Genomic DNA, 22,163 nt, shown 5'->3' on the forward strand with positions numbered 1-22,163 from the left:
GAATACTTCATAATTTAATAATCTAGTGTCAAAAATGCTTAAAAATTAAAGACAGAAAAGTTATGCAATAAAATAACCGTTGACCTACCCAGAACGGACGCATATTACCGGTACTAAAAATTTACAATTGATGAAATCGATTCATCTCTGGAAGATAAATAAACGTACCAGTTTTGGTGTTTCTAAATAGTTTGTTTTTTGAAAATTGTTTTCAAATTCAAAAAAGAAAAATTTTCAAATTGATTTTTTCAGAAAACGATGTATCTAACCGTCTGGCTTAAAGCTAGAGTACCTTTTAGTATTAGAATACCTTAGAATTTCATAATCCAGTGTCAAAATTTTTTAAAGTAAAGACAAAAAAGTTATGCGATATAATAAGTTGCTCTATCCAAAACGGTCGCCTATGACCGGTACTAGAAATTCGCAATTGATGGGACCGATTTATTTCTGACAGATAAATAGGCGTACTAGTTTTCGTTTTTCTAAATAGAACCGTTCTACTAAATAAAAACTATTTTATGTATTCTAGTATACCATGTATTATAATGTAAGCATTGGTTGATACAACTATAAGGAAACATGACTGACTTTGCCAGTGCCATTAACTTAGAAAAAAAAATAGAAGCATTCTAGAGGTATTAAAAAAACTAATTACAAGAGGCCATCTTCAAAGAGCTCTAGCTCCCTTAGGAAGCAATTTCGGACTAGGTGAATTGGGAATGGTCTTATAATTATCCGAGGAATCTCCGGTCTTCTTTTGTTAGGAGAGTTTCTGAACGCCCCTGTATATTATTTGAAATGAACAATATTTATAGTAAAACACTTGGATATTCAAAATCTGCATTGTATATATTTCCACAACAATATAAAATTCACACAAAAAATTCCTGCAGTGCTGGTATATCCTACAAAATATATTTCTGAGGAAAAATATAACGCTTTAGCGATAACATCTGCACCTCCCCTTATCTGGATTGTCACACCAACTAGATATACACCTTCAACAGCAAACAAGCTATTTTGCATGCTTTTCGTTTGTGTGGATTTTGCGTATAAACCCAAAATAATGTTAAAATGTTTATTTAAATCTGATTTTGTGGACATTAAAATTTTGCAAATATATTTCTGTTTCAAACATGTGAACATTTTTATAGTAAAATAAATGTCCTAATGAAAAAAAAAAAAGAAAGTTGATTAATAAATGATCAATATTATTTTACCTGTAGATTTTATAGCAGAAAATATTATTTTGCTTAAAAGCAGTGGATCAAATCATAATGTATACTGACTTAGAGGGGGCCAAAAAATAACTTGCTATAGTGTTTGTCACTCCGAGAAGTCAGTACAGGTTCTTATGGGGCGCAACGATGCCAGTTCGCAGCATCGCATGCCAGTTCGCGGCCTCAGTTTATAAACAGTAAAGCCGATGCCGCACTGCAGGATGCTAGATGGTAGCTTGGAGGGTGGATTTTAAAGGTGGATGGTGGAGGGTCGCTGCATCCTGGACGCAGTGAAAGAGTGAAATGAAGTCAGAAGTCAGTATCCAACTGACTGCTGAGGAATCGTTTGTTTCATTTGTTACGTTACATTTGTTTTGTTTTTTTAGCATATCGTCATATTAGAGGTAAAACTCACTCACTAAACTTTTCAGAAAGTAAAGAAAAATCGACTTAAAGGCAAAAATTGTTTTTTAAATTCACCTGACTTGAATATTAAATTTTTTTAATGCAACTGCAAAGAATAAATAAAACAGATATTTTAAGCCATGTTTCGTCACATAGTGGGTCTGCTGGGTCCCAAATTGCCCTTCTTTTATACACAGCACTTATTACGCTTTCATCTATAGCGAGGCTACCCGGATGGATTATCAAACACGACTGATATGGGTGGATAGACGCCTGGCGGACCACCGGGTGGGTAGATGGTAGTGGGAGGCCACTGCGGCTACCGTCGTTGTATTATTCGTGGTATAAGTAGCTGGATGGTCGCCAGGCGGGTATCTACCATCCACCATCCTAGCAAACTTCCTGCACTGCGGCATCGGCCTAAGCGCTAGCGAAGCGGACCAGGTTAAATTCGCTGTATTTAAAAGCCATATCTGGTGCCTGTACCGATTATGTGGCAACACGGTTCCTTAACTTCTCATTTGAAAAGCATTGCCGTATACAAGCAGTACTGACAAAAAAGCCATATCTGGTGCCTGTACCGATTATGTGGCAACACGGTTCCTTAACTTCTCATTTGAAAAGCATTGTATACAAGCAGTACTGACAGCGTAGTGCAAACACTATAGTACCTAATATTATTATTATTATTATTATAAAAACAAAAGTGTCTTTCAGGATACATTTTCTATATGGCTAAGTCATGGCTTTTCTATATGGCTATCCAGTCATTGTTTTTTAGTCATTTTCGCAATGGTTTTCTCTTTCTTCGATATTGCTCTCTTTTTTTTGTTATACTCATAGTACACTTTGTTAAATTCATCTTAAATGCTTTTAACTGACTTCCCTTTTCCTTAGTGATTTATTTTCTGACCTTTTTCCGAATCTTGTTGTTCTCTTTTTGCTATACATATACTCATAGTATATTTTGTTAAATATGTTCTTCTTAAATGCTTTCAACTGACTTTTCCCTTTTCCTTAGTGATGTAGTTTTCTGACCTTTTTTCCGAATCCAATTTACAGTAAATACAGCATCCCAAGTACTTACATTCGTAAATTTATTCCTATATTTTTATTTTCATATGTAGTAGGGCTTTCTGTTTTCTTGGTATAAACGTAGGTTTGTTCTTTTGAACATTGATTTTTGTTTCTAACTTTTCACAGGTATTTTTCACCTAATTTAAATCCTTTTATGCTACCACTATGTCCTAGGGCTTTTTACATAGAAGTTCCGAATACAAATTAAATAACACAGGTGACAATGCACAGCCCTGTTTTACACCTGTGTAGATATTTATATTGCTGAATATTTGTTCAGTAATTCTCATTTTCTGATCGCGTAAGGATTATAGTAACGTTAAGTTTTTGACTAGTCCGAAAGCCTTTTCGCAATGTAAAAGAACAAAAGAACATATTTTTGCTGATCATACCAATTTTAACATAAGCTTAAAAGTACTTCCTTTGTTTTCGTTCTTCTTTTGGCATCATAACTCTGGATTGGTCTCTGACTGTCTGTCCTTCTACATTGTCTTCCATTTCACCTCATAATTAAAACTCATCAGGCTGATCAATCTGCAGTCCTCAAACAAACAAATCATTTCTTTTTCTGTAAGAAAGCATTGTTCAAGCTCTTTCCACGCGATATTGAAGTGGCTGGAATGTGTAAAAAATAATATTCTCTAATGGACGCTTATTTTTTTTTTCTCGGGGTTATTATGCAAAAAATAATATTTTCCAAATCTGCAAGTAAAACATGCATTATTTATTAGTCACCCATATGAAAAGATTTTTTGATACATTTTTCTATTATTTTGATACAATCTAACAAATGTGTGATTTTACGCATGTATGATACGATTAGAACCAAATACTGAGCTTCAATAAGCTTAAGATCCCTATGGTTTGCTGTTGGGTGGATACACATTAGGCTAAAATGAAAATAACAATTTTTAAAAATACTTGTATTGTAGAATATTTACAGGAAAAACTTGACAAGATTTTTATTATAGAAAAATTCATTTTTGTCATTTATATCTTGTTCTATAGCCTGGTGACATGTTTTGGAATAATTTACCAAACATTGCATTTTTCGTTTTCAATACACAAAATCTACCAAATTTGACAACTGACAAGTAAACTTTGACAATTGATGTTTGGCAGTAGTATTATATTATGAATTTGAACCATCCAATATCATATCACACTCAAATATATACAAATTATGTAATGGAAAACTGCGCTGACCAGCTTAAGCTAACAATAATGCTTCCGGCATAAAGTTTTTGATTTGCTACTAAACTTGCGAGTATGAAAAGAGTGATATACATTGGTGTATACGCTATATCCTGTAAAACGCTATTTCACAATGTGTAAGAGTATAAAGCGTTACGGGTATAGATTTGATTTTTTGAAAAAGAAAAGTTATTTTCAGTTTAGCCTAATAAATACATGTTAGTGAACCCAAAAGCTTTTAAATATGTCAACATATGTTAAAATTTGCTGGAAGGGTACCGACGCAAGCTACAAGTATATAGTCGAATAGTGAGTAATTCAAGTTTGTAAATTCTATACATCAACTTTATACGAGCACCATTCGTAAAAAAAAGTTCTCTCTGCTGCTGAGAACGAGTGTGACGAGCTGGGAGAAATCTGGCAACACTGCCTTACACATCAACTCTCCTTCTTTCTCACTCCACAACTTTCGTCTCGCTACACTCCTGTGTCGGCCTAGCAGCCTTGGAAGATGGGAGTCTCGGTCGTTGTTACCCCCAATGTAAAATTCAGGCTGTGATAGGTTTTTTAAATGCAAAATGGATTTCACCTATTGACGTTCACTTCAGTTTTTGTGTAAAAGTGAATATCAGAAGGCCTTCAGATGCATCGTGAATTTCCGTTCGGCAATTACTGAATGCTCTACATTATTTGCGAACATGTTGAAGAGATATGCACTTTTACCCATAAACTTCGGTTAACTGACAATGAATGTCAATAGGTGAAATCCATTTTGCATTTAAAACACGTATCGCAGCATGAATTTCACATTGGTGGTAACAGCGACAGTGACCTCCATCTTCGAAGGCCGACACTGAGCAAAACAGCGTAGCAAAAGTGGTGGGATGAGAGAGAGAAGGAGAGTTGATTGTAAGGCAGTGTTGCCAGATTTCTTCCGCACGTCGCACTCTTTTTCAGCGTAATAGGGAACCTTTTTTTATGAATAACATCGTACGTCTGAGTCGTTGTTGCCAAATCGCTCTCTGATTCCGGTCATTCGGATTTGTCAGTTTTGTACGAAAACAATTTTATAGTATATTATAGACCGTCGAGAGGGAGTGATTTCGTCCTTCTGACTCTTTTTTGAACGTTACAGTTGATTTGTAGAATATGCTTTCGGTGAGTTTGCTAACGTTTTTGTAAAATCGACGATATTGAACGCCAAAAGGCAAAGACTGGCTCACTAATTATGTCTTGTATCTTATTGTGAGACTTTTTTTAGAAATATAACTTGATTCAAATAATAGATTTTGTTTTATTTCTATTAGATGAGCTCAGGACTATAGTATACCCTTTCAGCAAGACGATAGATATGTTGAAGATATTTTTAACGCTTGCTAAATTTTTGATGTTTGTTTCTATTTACTAATACCTAGCAGGTTGTGGCATGTGCATGAATGCTCAAAGGGTTGGTACAGTCCTTTGCTCAACTATTTGTTCTTGTGACTTAATTTTCTGCAACTTCTTAAACCTCAATAACTTTCAATCCATGCTGCTTTAACCCTCTAACAATCAAGATTGTAAAAGTGATATCAAGGCGAAAGAAACTTCAATTTAAATTTTCTGCTGAAAATTATGCCTGAAATTAGTGCGAAGTTAGACTGACTAGTTGATTTTATTTCTTATGATTCTTACACCTAGTTTGAAATCCTGAACCTGAGACAACTCATTAAACAGTCGAGAGAATTTGAAGTAAGTATGATAATATACTGTAAGCTGAATATCTGCAGGTTGAAAGTGATGAGGAAATTTCGACCAGAATAGAACTTGCACGAAAAAGCTTTATTAGCTGGCGTTCTGTATTGTGAAGAAGTCTGCCAGTGACCACACGTCTAAGAGTATTCAAGTGCTACGTGTGGTCCGTTTTGTTCTATGGATGTGAAACTTGGACAACAAAAGTTTTATTTAGCGTATGGCTTAAGTATATCACAGAATATATTTAGATTTATGCATTATACAATGCATCACAAACAGATGTCCAATTTTTTTATATGAAGAATTTTTTTATACAACAAAAGTGAAGAATCTCAACAAATTAGAAGCGTTGGAGTGGTGGTGTTACCGTCACATGCTTAGAATCCTGTGGACAGCACAGCTATCCAACTAACGTGTGCTGGAGACCATGCAAAAAGAGCGAGAATCGATCAACGTCTTAAAAATGAGAAAGATTCAATACTTCAGTCATATAATGAAAGGACCTAAATATTGCTTACTCTGGTTGATCATTTGGGGCCAAATCGAAGGAAAACACTGGGTTGGAAGAAAACAACTGTCCTGGATGCGTAACATTAGTCAGTGGACAGGTTGAACGGTCGAGGAATTGTTTCATATAGCTGCCAACCGAGAAACTTCATCAGCTTGTTAATAAGACGAAGTCAACGCTTGAAAACAAGCACAGCACACAAAGAAAGAAGAAGAAGCTGGATAACATTTTGGTTCATTGTAATAGAAATGAGTGGTGATCTTGTACTCTGATACACCTATAGTCCGTCCCACCTTGACTTTACAGTAAAAGGAACATAGGCAATGCAGTCCTTATGAGAGTTTTTAGGCGGTGATGTCGATTTTATTAAAAAGAATTTGTAATCGAACATTGGAGATATTAAATTAAAACTGTTTTAGAAAGGCAATGTACCATTTTAGGATCCATATGCGTTTAAGTTTATTTGATACACCTAGTTATTACGCATACGAATCCTAAAATTGTCTTTCTAAAACAGTTTTAATTTAATCTCTCTAATGTTCGATTACAAATTATTTTTGATAAAATCGGCATCACCGCGCTAAAAACTCTCATAAGGACTGCATTGCCTATTTTCCTTATAATGTAAAGTCAAGGTGGGACGGACTATAGTAACAAAAATATGTACCAGTTCAACTAGATCAGACATACTAAATCTCCGTCTAAGATTTGAGTGTGGGAGCATTGTAAGTTAAAAAGTCTTAAAATTAATAAATACAAGACGAAAATGATGGTGACCGAATGATTCAACACTATTCGGCTGACTAACAACTTACAGAAATACCAGATAGTAGATAGCCTCAACTATCTTGGATATCACGTAATTCACAGTGGCAACTGCGAAGCAGAAGTTTGGAGATGCATGGGTTTGGCAAAAAATGCATATTTTATAGTACGTTCTTTAACAGTAAAATATTGCAAAACCTCTAAATTTTAAAGAACCGCTTGGATTGACATGACATTTGGGATACACATAGCTAACAAGTCAAAGAAAAAAAGTGATATTGTACCGATGTGTTCCCTTTGGGGTTGAAAAAATATACGACCAAAGTAAGTCACTTTGTAACTTTTGTTCTATAGAGTTTTTTCATTAAGTCAATATTTTTCGAGTTACTTGCCAGTGAATATGTTAATTTTTTCAACAAAATAACCACGCTTGACAGTTTTTAGCAAATAACTCAAAAAGTAAGTATTTTGTCGAAAAAAACGTTCTTAGCAAAAATATAGCCCGTAAATGTTTTTAAAAAATGGTGTATATATCACGTCTCTATACATACCTAGTAGAAGCAGAGTTATAGCTAATGAAAAATAGGTTCATATTCGTCAAATTCCAAATGGAATACTTTAACGTGAAATAACCAAAAATGAAGCACATTTCGGGGAAAACTCATTACAACTTATTTAAAGTGTTTAAAAAAAGCTTCATTTTTATTTTATAAAAAAAATTGTTAGCATCGAAAGTAAACAAGTTACGATCAAAATAAAGTTAGTCCCTTTTTTTTTGGTAAAAAAATCTGGAAAGTCACCTCTTAATTAGTATCTCAAATGAACTTAATCGTTACGACTTCACAAGTTTCTTGACTCGTGTATGTATTGTTTATATGATCTGTAAGTTTCATCGGTTCAAAGTCTTTATTTTTGAAAGGGCTGTAGTTAAAAGGGGTCGAACGAGTCACTGATCACGAATGTATGCAAATTTAGAAACACCAAATCTTAATCAATTTTTGTCTTACAGAAAAACAAAAGAATACAGGATATTCAAAAAAAGCAATGCTGACTTTTTTTGTTTTTTGAGATTTTTGGCATCTCTTTAAGTTATTTTGAAAAAAAGTATATTTTTCAAAATTAAAATTTTTGAAAATTTTACTTTGAAACCAATTTTTTTTCAAAAATAAGCACTTTAAATCGATGAAACTTACAGATCATATTCGCCGTGTGCAAGTACTTAGAAGGGAATTGAGAAACGATCGTGCGCGAATAGCGGAGAAATATTGTAACTTTCTTAAATAATTCATATTGTCAATTGAAATTGTCAAATTGACAAACATTTCATATCTACTGTCATTGAAGAAGAAAAATTATATGTTGCTCCACAATATTGATATGATATGCAATTATTATATAAAGGTAAATTTAATTGTATTTTGCTTGCAGTACTGCATACTGCATTTTAATAACTAATTTTATTTACTACATACAATTGTTGATGTTTTCATAACATAACCTGAATCTTATTTTTTCTTCTTATTATTTTTTTTGGACTATGGCCTTGACAATTATCCAGTAACCAGGACTAATATAATTGGCCAATATAATTAAAAGTGCGAATAAAGTTGCAGAGCGTAGAAATAGGTGTCGCTTTGCCGAACTTGCACGGTCCCAATAAACAAAACATAAGTAAAATAATTTGTGGAGCGGTAACGACTAATTTCATTTAAGTTGCTAATTAGGGGGTGGTCTTCCCGATTTTTTTTGCCAAAACAAAAGGGACCAACTTTATTTTGAGCGTAACTTGCTTAAATTTGACGCTAAAAACTTTTTATAAAAACAGAAATAAAGCTTTTTTTAAACACTTTAAAAAAGTTATAATGGGTTTTCTCCAAAAAGTGCTCAATTTTTTGGATATTTCGCGTCGAAATATTCTATTTGAAATTTGGCGAATATGAACCTATTTTTTATTGGCTATAACTCTGGTTATACGAGATCCAGAGACCTCACGCGTACACCATTTTTTTTACTTTTTTTACAGGCTATATTTTTGCTAAGAACGTTTTTTTCGGCAAAATACTTACTTTTTGAGTTATTTGCGAAAAACCGTCTAAAAATGTGATTATTTTGTTGAAAAATGAATATATTTACTCGAAAAGTGTTGACTTGGCGAAAAAGCTCTATAGAACAAAAGTTACTTAAAATTAGTCAGTTTATCCATTTCCGGACTTATTTTGGACATATATTTTTTCGCCCCCAAGAGGGGTTGAAAGTCACCCCCAGGGCAAAAGCACACATCGGCACAATATCAGTTTTTTTCTTTGACATATAAGCTATGCGTATGCCAAATTTCATGTCAATTCAAGCGGTTCTTTAAAATTTAGAGCAAAAACCGTGAAAGAATGTACTAATAGGTTGTTTAACCTTTAACTACACGCGCTGGCGTATTTTGTACGCCAGATATAAGAATTCTACTGCAAATGTATTTAAAATTTAATTTTTGACCTTGTTTATCTCTCTAACCTATCACTGGAATGTGCTTTACAATTTGGTTTTAGTTTCGTTATAATCGGCGTTCTGGGAAGATCGTAATGTACAGTTTATTATTTGTTGTTTCCGGTGGTGGACAATATACGCCACGATTATATTGATATAAGTCGTAATATGAGTACACATTTCAATTGTTTTTTAGTCATTATGGCACAAAATATATTTTTCTTTATAAACAATACTTTTTCTCCTGTAAAAAATGACATTTCAAAAAAAATTTTATTAGTAATTTAATTTATCATGGAATCCAGTTATTCCATGTTTCCAGTTATAAATCCCAATTGGCTTACTGAGAAGGAACTCTCGCAAGTATTCACTGATGCCGAATAAGGTTTATAACAAACAACTAAGTGTATTTTTTCAAAAAAAAAATAATAAACAAATCCGCTGTTTTTAAGTGTATTTTCTTGTGGCGTATAAAGTACGCCACGCGTGTAGTTATGTTATAACTTGATGCGCGGGTAGTTAAAGGTTAATTAAAATTTGGCAAGACAGATCTATTTCTCAAAAAAAAATACTATTGACATTAAACTTGAAACCAAAAAATTGAAAACTTGACATTAAAAAAACGCTATCTACAACATGTGTGCAGCGAATTCCACAGTTCTTTGGTAACGTGGTACGCACAGGTGACGATAATTTAGAGAGATTGGGTGTTTCTGGAAACGTCCCGGGAAGAAGATCCAGAGGACAGTCACCAACCAGATAGTTCGACCAAAGCTGAAGATAGAGATTAATGGAGAAAATTTTTTGGTAGTATTGGAGGAAATCAGGATCTATAGCAGGGGTGGGCAAAGTGCGGGCCGCATGCGGCCCTTTGGACATTTTTTTGTGGCCCTCGGAAAAAAGTGAATTATTTTCATTTAAAGAATGATTGTTCCACAAATTTTCAACCTAACGCGGTCAATTATTTGGGTTTCCGATACAGAGTTTTGAAACATTAAAATATTTGTCACTGGAATAAAATGTTTTTTTAAAACAAAATAAAGAATGTGAAGATACTGTAAAAGCAAATTTTATAATTACCCAAAAATTAATTAAAGTGAACAAACCGTTCTCAGATACTATCGTTCAGAACTATCGTTCTGAAGACTTGAAGTGAGGAATAATAATGTACAAAAACAACTAAATCCATTTTAGAAGGTAAATTGATGTGGTATTCAATATTGCATTGGATGAAAGTGTTGATAGAACTGACACAGCTCAATTACTAATATTTATTCGAGCAACTAATACCGATTTTAATATTTATGAAGAAATCAATCCATGAAATCTCTAACAACTGGAAAGGATATTTTTGAAGTAGTCAGGAAATATTTGGAAAATTATAAATTACTCCTTAACCAACTAACTAGTACAAGAAAACTTGTCTGTTAATCAACGCTGTTAATTGAAATTGTCTTAATTTATTTTAAGATTTGTTTAATATCATATACACGAATATAAGTATATAAATACTATTCACATCGCAGAATATGAATTTTATATTATGTGTTATTTGCGTTGAACAATACGGGAGATGACATTTATTCTACACAATGTGGACATGTATTCCATTTTGCCTGTTTGATGAACTGGTTAGAAACATCCGAAAGTTGCCCGGAGTGCAGAGATACAGTAACCGAGGAAAGTATTCACAAAGTATTCTTTACCATAGACAATGTAGATACTGATATTACTGAGAAAACTTAAATATTACGTTCATTAACAATTTTCAGAACATGATTTATTATTTTTCACTGCGTCATCAGCAGGTATTGTGCACACATATTTTGCAAGTAGACAACGTCATTTCAATTATTGTAACTAATATTGTTAATTTTTTTTCAATTTTATTCGTTTACGAAATTAAATCATCGTGAATTCGTAGCATTTTTGGGAGAGTTAGAACCAAAACTACTGATGTCTTATATTTATCACAATCATATTCACTATCATATTTTTTAATTTGCTATATTTACTTTTTGAAGTAATGAAAGTTTTCAACATCCATGTGATTTTGCGTTTACACTGAACATTTAAATATTTTAAGCATAACATTGCAGGGCAAAATGCACACAATATGATAACAGATGAATTCTTTTAAAATTAAACTATTCATTGATCATAAGAGTGAAAAAAGAATTAAGGTATATGCAGGTAATAACGCCAGCTTGGTAATATCGCCAACTCGTGATTTCTCAGAAAGTACGTTTGCTAAATAATAAATGGCAACATGGATATGTTCCTCATAGTATTCTAAATCACGTGATCATGTTTGCGATGACCTTAGATTCGCCAGTGGTGTTTATGACAGCTGAGTATCAGTGTTCAGTATAGAAGGAGTACCGTTTATAACTTTACATCCTTGGTGTTTATTAGATTGGAGCGGCGTTATTGATGAGTAATATTATTTGATTTCAGTGATTTGTACTTTGTTTCCTAAAGAATAAAATGATGCATTCAGATGTTTAAGATAGTTTTGCTTATCTTCGAAAACCAAATTACAAACCATTTATGTGCATGTCGGTAATATCGCCAAGTCCAATGGATGGTAATAACGCCTTAGCGTTACCATCCCTACTTGGAGAAGGTTGCCTTGGCAACCTTCTTCAGATACGTCGAAGGTTGGAAAAATTAAAAAGCGCTCTGCCGTAGAGTCATCGACAAGCAACAGTGATTCTGATGATATAGAGTTAAGTGAGATGGAAACATCAGATGAAGAAAAACATGACATTTCATTTTCAGATATATGCTAACCACTCCAGATTATGGTACAAAAATCTTATTGTTCTTAAATACTTACTTATTGTTATTTTTCAGCAAATATATAATTTTGAAGTATAATGTTCAATTGTTAGACCGTATTGCATTCGAAATAATAGGTTGGCGATATTGCCAACAAGGGTTGGAAATATCGCCAAAGATGACATTTTTTTTTAAATTGTCCAGTAAATGTGTAAAAATACCCAAATTATTATTTTAGTGGATTCTACGTAATTTCAAGTAGTTCATTGAATAGCTCAAGTTGTGACATCTTTTTTAATATGACCCACTATCTAACAAAACAATTCTAAACCTTAGCTTGGCGATATTACCTTCAGATACCTTAGTTCATTTTCAATCAATAAATAATGTACCAGAAAATAAGTTAAAAGTTTACAAAGAACTTGTAATTTGCCACGGTCCTCAAGGAATTTGAAAATCATTTCAAAGATTTTGAAAATAAATATGTATATCATTTTACTTATCACTTGTCAGAAATCATTCTTCAGATCAAATTGATTCCGTACCAGTTGACAAGGAAGACACATATGTAAAAAAGGAGATATTTTAGCATTTTACAAATCTTTATGTAGAACAATGTTTGCAAATTTTAATAATTATTATTGAAAGTTTGTAAATAATAAATAATATGTCTCATAAATATTTGTTTATTATTTAATTCTTTCAAAGAGAGCAAAAACAACGAAGGGGATCTAAGATTTTTTCAAACCTATATCGTTGTTTATTTTTATGTATACAGTGTGTCACATTTAAAATGAAAACACCCCTTATATTTCAGCTATCAAATAAATAAAGATTTGAAATTTTGCAGTCATACAGGTTGATGTTTCATAATTTGTAAGATAGTCAACTGAAATTTAAATTTTAAACGCGGCCTACTGCGAATCCACAAATAGGGGAAATTTTCGATATTTTGCTTAGCGTTAGAGATATCAGAACAAGTTATTTGGAAAAGTTTTTTTTTATTTTATTTTTTTATTTTATTCTGGCCTTGGTTCAGAACCTTTAGCCACGTAACTACATATACAATTATTATTCGTTCATAAGTATAAAATTGTCTAGTATACACTTAAAAATAAAAAATAAAAAAAAATAAAGCTTACAAATAACAATGCCTACGTACTATGTTAATAAATACAACTATATTAATTTTTTTTTCTTTTTCACTACGGTAAGAACTAAAAACATACATAGGTTACAAAATAATATAATTAATTACAGTAAATATCTCATTCATACATTACACAATACAAAAGAAATACCTATTCATTCAAACGATTAGTTTTACATTCACACTTTTAATTTAATTTTTTGAAGAAATGTCATAATTAGTTTAAAAATTTTAATGTTATCCACACTTAATAGCACATTTAAGTCTAGGGGAGTACTTAAACCTGCTTTCAGCAATTCTTGTAGCAGCCAAATACTTGCATTGAGATTATTTGGAAAAGTTGTTCCAAATATTATTGTAAGCCCACATACCAAATTTCATGCTAAAATTTCTTTTAGGTTTGTCAGTATTTTTAGATAGAATCCTAAAACCTACAATTGGCTGTCCCGAGATACATCTCGGGCCAGCCAAACTTAACTGTTAGGATCTGGAGTAAAAACACTGAAAAAACTAAAAGTGCGAATTTGGTCATGAAATTAAGTATGTGGGGTTATAATAATATTTGGAGCAACTTTTCTAAATAACTTTCCGACATCTCTGACGCGAAGCAAAATATCGAAAATTCACCCTGTTTGTGGATTCGCAGTAGGCCGCGTTTAAAATTTAAATTTCAGTTGACTATCTTAAAAAATGTAAACCATCAAAATTTAAAATCTGTATTTACTTTGATAGCCGAAATCTAGGGGTGTCTTCATCTTAAATGCGACACACTGTATGACGTTTGCATCTATATAAGCACGGAATTTCCTTTCAAATATATAAGTAACTAATAGCAATGTGAAAGTAAAATAGATATTTTGAGGGGGGAGGGGAGAGATAGCATGCCTAAATAACTGCGAACGTCATTTACACAAAATTAGAATTAATAGTAAAAAAAGTATATTTGAAAATTTTACCGTAGGTAACAAATTTTGCGGCCCTCAGTAATAAAACAAAAACTTTTTGTTGCCCTTACCACAAAAAGTTTGGCCACCCCTGGTATACAGTATACAAAATGTATACAGTGATGAGCGCGCTAATAACCGGCAAAATAGCTCAAAAGATGGAAAACATAATACATTGCGAAACAAAAAGAGATGAAACTAGTGGAGGTGGAAATTATCGTTATAAACGTCTAAAATAACATTAAATTACATAGTTTCCCACCTTTAGACGTATCAGAGGAGTATGACAACTGTCACTGACAGTAGAATTTTATAAAATACTTCTGTCACAGACGTCTAAAGGTGGGAAACTATGTAATGTTAATTAATACGTTTATAACGATAATTTCCCCCTCCATTAGTTTCATCTCTTTTTGTTTCGCCATATATTATGTTTTCCATCCTTTGAGCTATTTTGCCGGTTATTAGCGTGCTCATCACTGTATACACATCGACGTTCGTTTCACTTTATGTTTTGACTTAATTTGTTTGAATAAGAATCGTGACGCATGGGAAAAGTTAGAGTGGAAGAATATCAACACACATTCTGGGCTTTCCTTGACTATCTGACCACTTTACCAAGAGCTATGCTGTAAAGTACTATGTTTTAAATATTTTTTCTTGTTTTGTTGATATTATTTCCAGACAATGATCCATACAAATTATACCGAAAACAAATTATGTAACCTTAGTAGGTCTTTTATTTTTGAGTTTTATTAGAAACCTTTACTAATCCGCTACCGAACTCACTTCAAAGTGAGTAGTTTAGTGAGTTCATGGATCGACTCCTGGCTCAGTCCAAAATAACAAAAAGTTTAACGTAGTATAAAATCAAAAACGTATGTGCGACTAAACAAGAAAGGTCTATGGATTAGCCGTATGTTAAGAAATGGGGACTTCCACCTCGATGTTATCTATTCCATTGATCCCTACCAGCAAATCGTGTTAACGCTATAAAAACCGATAAATATATATTACATTTAATCTGTTATTTTCCGCACATCTCTAAATGAAGTGCAATACCACTTTTGTTCTGGGTGTTTTTACTTCGTTTTTCTAATATAACGGGCCTTTACAATGAGATCTATAATTAAATTTCTTAGGTTCGAGACATCAAACGCCGGACACAACAGACGAACGCGTTCACGACTTACCGCCACGTTATTACGGAGGACCTAGAGGTAGAGGTGGGCGTCGAGATCTGCGGCGTGACGACAGAAGGCGCACAACAGATGACGAGGATACTGTCCTAGACAGCCAAGAGGTTTCCAGTGTCGATAGAGGTAAGACAATGTTTTTCTAGTTGCTAGTTTTAAGAGTAAGGCCTGGCGCATATTGAATCCAGCTAAGCCATAACACGAGGTACCGTACATACACGAGGTACCACAAATTGTACCACTCTACGGGCAGCTCATGCTGGTCGTAGAGTCATGAGCGTACAATTTTCGTGGGTCGTGGTGCGCGTGTCCCACTCCCACTACTCACAGATGTTTACTTTTACAAATACTTCTCTATTGAAGTCATTTTAGCCACTAGCCACGGCTTGGTTATGGTAATATGCGCCAGGCATTAATTGCTATGTCCTACTGGTTTGCTTATTATTTATTTATTTACAGCACAGTGAGTATTCGATCAACTGTAGTTATCTATATTATAAGTTAATCAAAAGATTATTTTTATTTTAATCAGTACAAATATATAAATAAGAATTTTGTCAATGGCTCTGTACAGAGTCAGTATCTAGCGCAGATGTGTCACTACCTGCCGATGGTGGATCCCAGCGCAGGCGCAGACGTCGTGGAAGACAGCGTAGCCGTACCCCCTCCCTATCAATGACCCGTGAACCAGGTAACGAGAGTAAGTGTGGGTTGAATCGAAATATGATTGAAACGCATACGACATTCACGGTTTTCCAATTAATGGAAAATAATGATTGATTATACGCAATTTAGCTGACAAGACTTCTAAAGGAAGATTTTTATCATCGTGGTTACACCAGATAAAGAACGCGACTGGTTATTGGATCAAGTCCCCTTGACTGTCTCTCTCTCTCTCTCGAGCTACTGTAAATAGTTGCTCTGCTTTCTTTATTCCTGTCTACTCCCTGATATTCTTTAACCAAGGGGCCTATTTCCTACCAATTCCTATGCTTCCTTCGATTTTACTTATCATAATAAGTTGAAGAATATTATATCGGTTTCCCCTTACTACGTGTCCAAAATAGGTCAGCTTTCTACATCTGGTATTTATCTAGTAGTGGTATATAACGGAAAAATATGTCTACCTAAACCAAATTCTGAAATTTTACTAAGACAACCAAAGTGCGGAAGTCACGAGAAGAGCAACACTGGTATAAGAATGATTTGGAAAAGTCTGTTGGATACTTAAGAACCGCAAAATACATCAATACTTAAGGACCAAAGTGTTCAACCAGTGTATCCTTGTTATGACATATGGATCTCAAACCTGGACCCTGACCAAGGTGAAAATGAACAACAGAAAGGGCAATGTTAGGTATAGGATTGTGGTTACTGAGTAAGATCAAACACAAAAGACGGGGATATCACAAGAAAAATTGCCAAGGGAATGAATGGTCACTTCACATAAGGCATCGCATGATTGGCAAATATTAATGACACCTGGAGTTGAATAATTCTTAGCTGCAACTCAGTCGTGCTCATCTTACAAAGTAGCTACCACAATCAAGTATTATGATCTCGCGTTTTTGCAGAAACAGTGTAGAAAGTGACATTTTGACAATCAGAGGATCAATTTTTGCACTGATACATTGGAAAAAGCCATCCAGCCAGATGAATGGAAAACAGCATATATGACTCCAATATATAAAAAAGGTGACAGGAGAAATTGTAAAAACTATAGAGGGATATCGGTCACAAGTTCAATGAGTCGGCTATATGGTCGAATACTACGGGACCTGATACAGGAAGATTATCAATCGTCTGAAGACGAAGAACAAGGATTTAGAGCAGGTCGTTCATGTACAGATAACATATTTTGTCTTAAACAAATTATAGAAAAGAAAGTTGTGACAAATAGAGAGTTACATATGACTTTTGTAGATCTTGAGAAGGCATATGACACCGCTAAATAAACTATGGGAAGTCCTGGGCACATCAAACATACATCAATCATTGGTTAGTGCTCTCAAAGATCTATATTACGGTTCAAACTCCCAAATGAAATTCGGAAACCTCTTAGCTGAAAAATTTGCAGTTACTAAGGGTCTCAGACAGGGATGTTGTATCTCTCCGACTTTGTTTAAGATTTATATCTCTGCAGCTCTGAAACAATGGAAAAGGAAAGTTAAAGGAATAGGTATACAATTGAACGATCAGGATTGCATATTATATACTTTACAGTTTGCAGATGATCAGATGGTGATCTCAAATGACAAAGACGACATGGAATATATGCTTAGAAAACTAATTGAAGAATACCAGAAATGGGGATTAAATATTAATTTAGAAAAGACAAAATACCTCTCAATTGGCGCTGAAGCAGAACAACTCGATATCAAAGACAATCAAAAAATAAATCCATGTGACGAATATAAATACCTGGGCGTCATCTTCGACCGTAATGGAAAAGACGAACGAGAAATACAAGAGCTATAGCATGTCTAAACGGAATTCTATGGAGTAAAGAAATATCAAAGAAAAGAAAATGGAACATATATGAAACAATGGTTAAAACTAGCCTACTTTATGTAGCCGAGACATGGAGAATAACGGAGAAATACAAGAAAAAGGTTGAAGCCATGGAAATGGATGCCATCAGAAGATCGATGAGAATATCAAGAGCCGAAAGAATAATGAATGAAGTATTAAAACAACAAATGGGTGTAGAGGGCACTATAGTTGAGGATATTGAAAGAAAACAGCTCATATGGTATGGGCATGTGAGCCGAATGGGGGACGAAAGATTGCCTAAAAAAACTATGATGTGGCAACCCCCGAGAAGAAAAAACGAGGAAGACCACCACAGAGCTGGAATCGGGGAGTTAGGAAAGCGATTAGCGCTAGAAATCTAAATGAACACCTAACTCAGGACAGAATACAGTGGCGTTTGGGAGTCTGACAACGTCGTAAGACGTTATGAAACCGAATATATGTATGTATACATTGGAAAAAGCCGTTCTTAAAATACGAACATATTTCCAGAGAATTTTATAACTGAGGTCATTTTACAAAAAAATTTCCATTTTTCTAAATTATTTAATATACATAAGTACCAAACGTTTCAATCATATGTTGAAAGAATATCATTAACCACAATTTTGGAGTGCCCTTTACAGATATTGTTCATTGATAACCACATAGATTATAGATTACTGCATACAGTGGGCCTGGAAACCATAAAGAGAACATAAAGTTAAACCAAACGAAGAAAATTAATTATCACGACACAACTTGTTAAAAATCATGATAATGGTTTTCTTTATGGTTAGAGGACCACGCCTATTTTGTATTTAGATCACATTCTAGGTTCAATTTTAACTTTACCATTTACTTACTATGTAACACCATTCATGTAGTTTTTCCTGTTGTAATTTCGAATGGAAACTATTTCCATATTTTGCTGCTTTTTCTAACCAAAACTTAATATACTGTACAATTATTACCAATTATCTCATTGAGAACAAACTGCAATAATTATAAAACAAATTGTTTACGCAAATTATTTACTCACTGAATATTGCCTCCGAAATAGGATGTATATTCTGCAACAAATATATTTATTTATGTTTATGTTTATTATTTCACTGAATACTGGAGAAGGCTGCGAAACCACGGAATAATTTGTTAAGTTCATTCGCAATTCAAACGAAGCCGTTGCTTTTCGATCCATTCAAAATTGTTCCGATCTGGGGTAGTGTAAGGATTTTGTTTAGTTAATAGGCTTCTTCAAAATTTCCGTTCCCTTTCATTCCTTTCCGCGATACTGGCGACCTGGATTAGAGTAATTTATTTTTTTTACCGTATATTGCTTTGAAAATATTTGTATCTCGGTTACACACAATTATGCAATTATATTACATAATATATGCAAGCATATTACAGAATTATACAAGGTCCTTTTCATGAGCATTTTTCACTGCGTCACAAATGATAGAACAAAAGGTAAGTCCGTGATAATACACATTTATAGGGCTTTTCATCGATTGTCATTTGTTTCGAGGTTCTGTCATTTGTCACATAATATTAATATATATACGTCATACGTCTTTGGTTTGTATCATTGGTTATATCCATAACGTATGACGTAGATATATTAATATTATGTGACACATGACAGAAGCTCGAAACAAATGACTGTGAATGAAAAGCCCTGTAAACATGACATTTTAGTTAAATCTGACAGTTGTCAAATTTTATTTGCAATTTGGCATAAAAACAAAGCAGTTGTGTTTATTGTATTTTAAAATGGTATTTTCTTTGATTTGTGTAGTCTCATAAATTGTACAGATTATATTCGTAGATAAATTATATAATTCGTAAATGATTTTTTTTATTATAGCGCCATCTATCGATAACTAGAATAAATGTTATAAATGTCTGTAATCACGGACGTGACTTTTTTTTGTCATATACAATGTAATATTTAATGCGTTGGAAAGAAATCGAAAAACTGTGACGCACTGAAAGATGCCTATGAGAAAAAGAATATAAGCTTAACTTATAAAATTGGCTTAGTCAAACTGTAATAGTAGTAGCAAGTAGTAATAATCCAGTCGAAAGTTGCCTAAAATTAATATACTCATACTTGTCAAATTGAACTTTAGATTAGTAAAGACACACACGCAGATGAAATATCAAAATTACGGTTATACATTATATAACAAGAGAGACTATAATTGTCTTCTCCGATCTTCTTTTTGTGTAGACATGACTGTCTGTTTTTAAGGTACTAGTACACTTTAGAAGACCAAAAATAATTATTTTTTTCAAGAATTTTTTTCTCAGAACCCTTATTAAAAATAAACATAAAACTTTTTACATATTAATATCTAACTCTTAGAGAGTACAAAAAATATATATTTTTTCATTTATGCACGTACGCTAATATTGTAGAGGGCGCAAAAGTCGAGGCATCGGAAAATGATGGCGGACAGTTAATCTCAGGATTGGGATATCTGAAACAAAAAATCGTACTGCATTTGAAAAGGGAAGGTTTCTTACGTGACAATTTACCACAATTTGACCAAAAAATAAAAAATAAATATTTTTTAACCATGAAAAACTGAAGAAAAACGGGCGATTTTTTCACAAAATTTTTTCAAATTTCCGTAAAATCTTTTTTTTGCGGAATTTTTCACTAACGGTGGTAAATTGTCACGTAAGAAACCTTCCTTTTTCAAATGCCTTACGAATTTTTTTGTTTTAGTTAGAGATCCCAATCCTGAGATTAACTGTCCGCCATCGGAACTCCTTTTTTTCGATGCCTCGACTTTGGCGCCCTCTACAATATTAGTGTCCGTGCATAAATGAAAAAAGATATGTTTTTTATATTCTCTAAGAGTTAGATAATAATATGTAAAAAGTTTTTTGTTCATTTTTATTAAAGGTTCTGAGAAAAAAATCTTGAAAAAATGCTTATTTTTGGTCTTTTAAAGTGTACTAGTACCTTAAATGTGCCTCCTCTAATTTGTCCTTCAATCGTTTTCGTGGTCTTCTCACACTGATCATCTTCCTATTGCGGAACCGTCTCTCGCCGTCTTTAGTACTCTATTTGTTGTCATTATTTGATCGTTCCATTCTACTCTTCTATTTCTTAATAATTTCTTGATGTTTTCCACCTTGTATCTTCGTCGTATATCTGTACTTCTATGGTTCTTTTCATGAGCATTTTTCAGTGCGTCACAAATGATATAAAAAAAAGGTTAGTCCGTGATAAATACACATTTATGACATTTATTCTAACATGACATTTTAGTTAAATCTGACAGTTGTCACATTTTATTTGCAATTTGGTATAAAAACATATCAATTGTGTTTATTGCATTTATAAAATGGTATTTTCTTTGATTTGTATAGTCTTATAAATTGTACAGATTAAATTTTTTTATGTAGAATAATATATTATTTAATATTATATTATTAGCGCCATCTATTGACAATTAGATTAAATGTTATAAATGTCACCGACGAAATATAATCAGCGACTTGCGTTTTTTTCTGTCACATACAATTTAATGCGTTAGAGAGAAATCGAAAAACTGTGACGCACTGAAAAATGCTCATGAAAAGAACCATAGCTTTGTCCCATAGTGTTTTCCCATCGATTTTTCAAAGGGTTTTTATATCTGCAGCTTCTAGCAATCTTTTTGTTCTCTCTTTCAGGTCCTGTTTCTGCCGTGTATGTAAATTGGTGTGATGACTGTTTTGTGCCTTTCATTTCTTTTCTTAAAATTCTACATTCTCAGATTATTTTTAAGTTGTTTTTCTCCATTTTGGTACCATTTTAGGTCTTACTTTTTTCATTACTTCATCCAATATCAGCTTGAACAATAGAGAACAACAGAGAATTTCCTCGTTATAATTTCATTCAGTTTATTTGACATCTCTTTGTCTTTTTGAAGGGAGGTATTAGAATGCTTGGGATGAAAGTAGAACATGAATTTCTTTATTATTTCTGTTTTTCAGTATAATGCTAATTTTAATAACGGTAAAAGGAAGATAAAAGAATGTTCCGAAACATAAGAGCCCCTTTTTTATCATTGAACTTGAAGAAATGCTTTAATTTTGTGGCGCAGTGTATATTGTAAGAAAATGATTGTACAGTAAATCCGACTAACCCTTAAGGTACGATTCCGAAAGTGACTGCAGACCGCAGACTGCAGCGACAGT

The 22,163-nt window shown here is 33.2% G+C and overlaps 1 protein-coding gene across 7 annotated transcripts in view; it reads left to right on the forward strand.

Annotated features, from left to right (window-relative positions):
- The window catches only part of LOC126884364 (fragile X messenger ribonucleoprotein 1 homolog), a 106,927-nt gene that overhangs the window by 76,432 nt on the left and 8,332 nt on the right, over positions 1-22,163 (forward strand). For 3 of the 7 annotated variants that reach the window (XM_050650299.1, XM_050650303.1, XM_050650300.1), the window contains exons 9-10: positions 15,399-15,578; positions 16,027-16,152. In XM_050650299.1, coding sequence (XP_050506256.1) covers positions 15,399-15,578; positions 16,027-16,152 — 306 coding nt within the window. The remainder of the gene's footprint in view (positions 1-15,398; positions 15,579-16,026; positions 16,153-22,163) is intronic. The other 4 variants (XM_050650302.1, XM_050650311.1, XM_050650318.1 and 1 more) reach the window with 2 other exon arrangements.

The sequence above is a fragment of the Diabrotica virgifera genome, chromosome 1 (assembly GCF_917563875.1).
Source record: "Diabrotica virgifera virgifera chromosome 1, PGI_DIABVI_V3a".
Lineage (NCBI taxonomy): Eukaryota > Metazoa > Arthropoda > Insecta > Coleoptera > Chrysomelidae > Diabrotica > Diabrotica virgifera.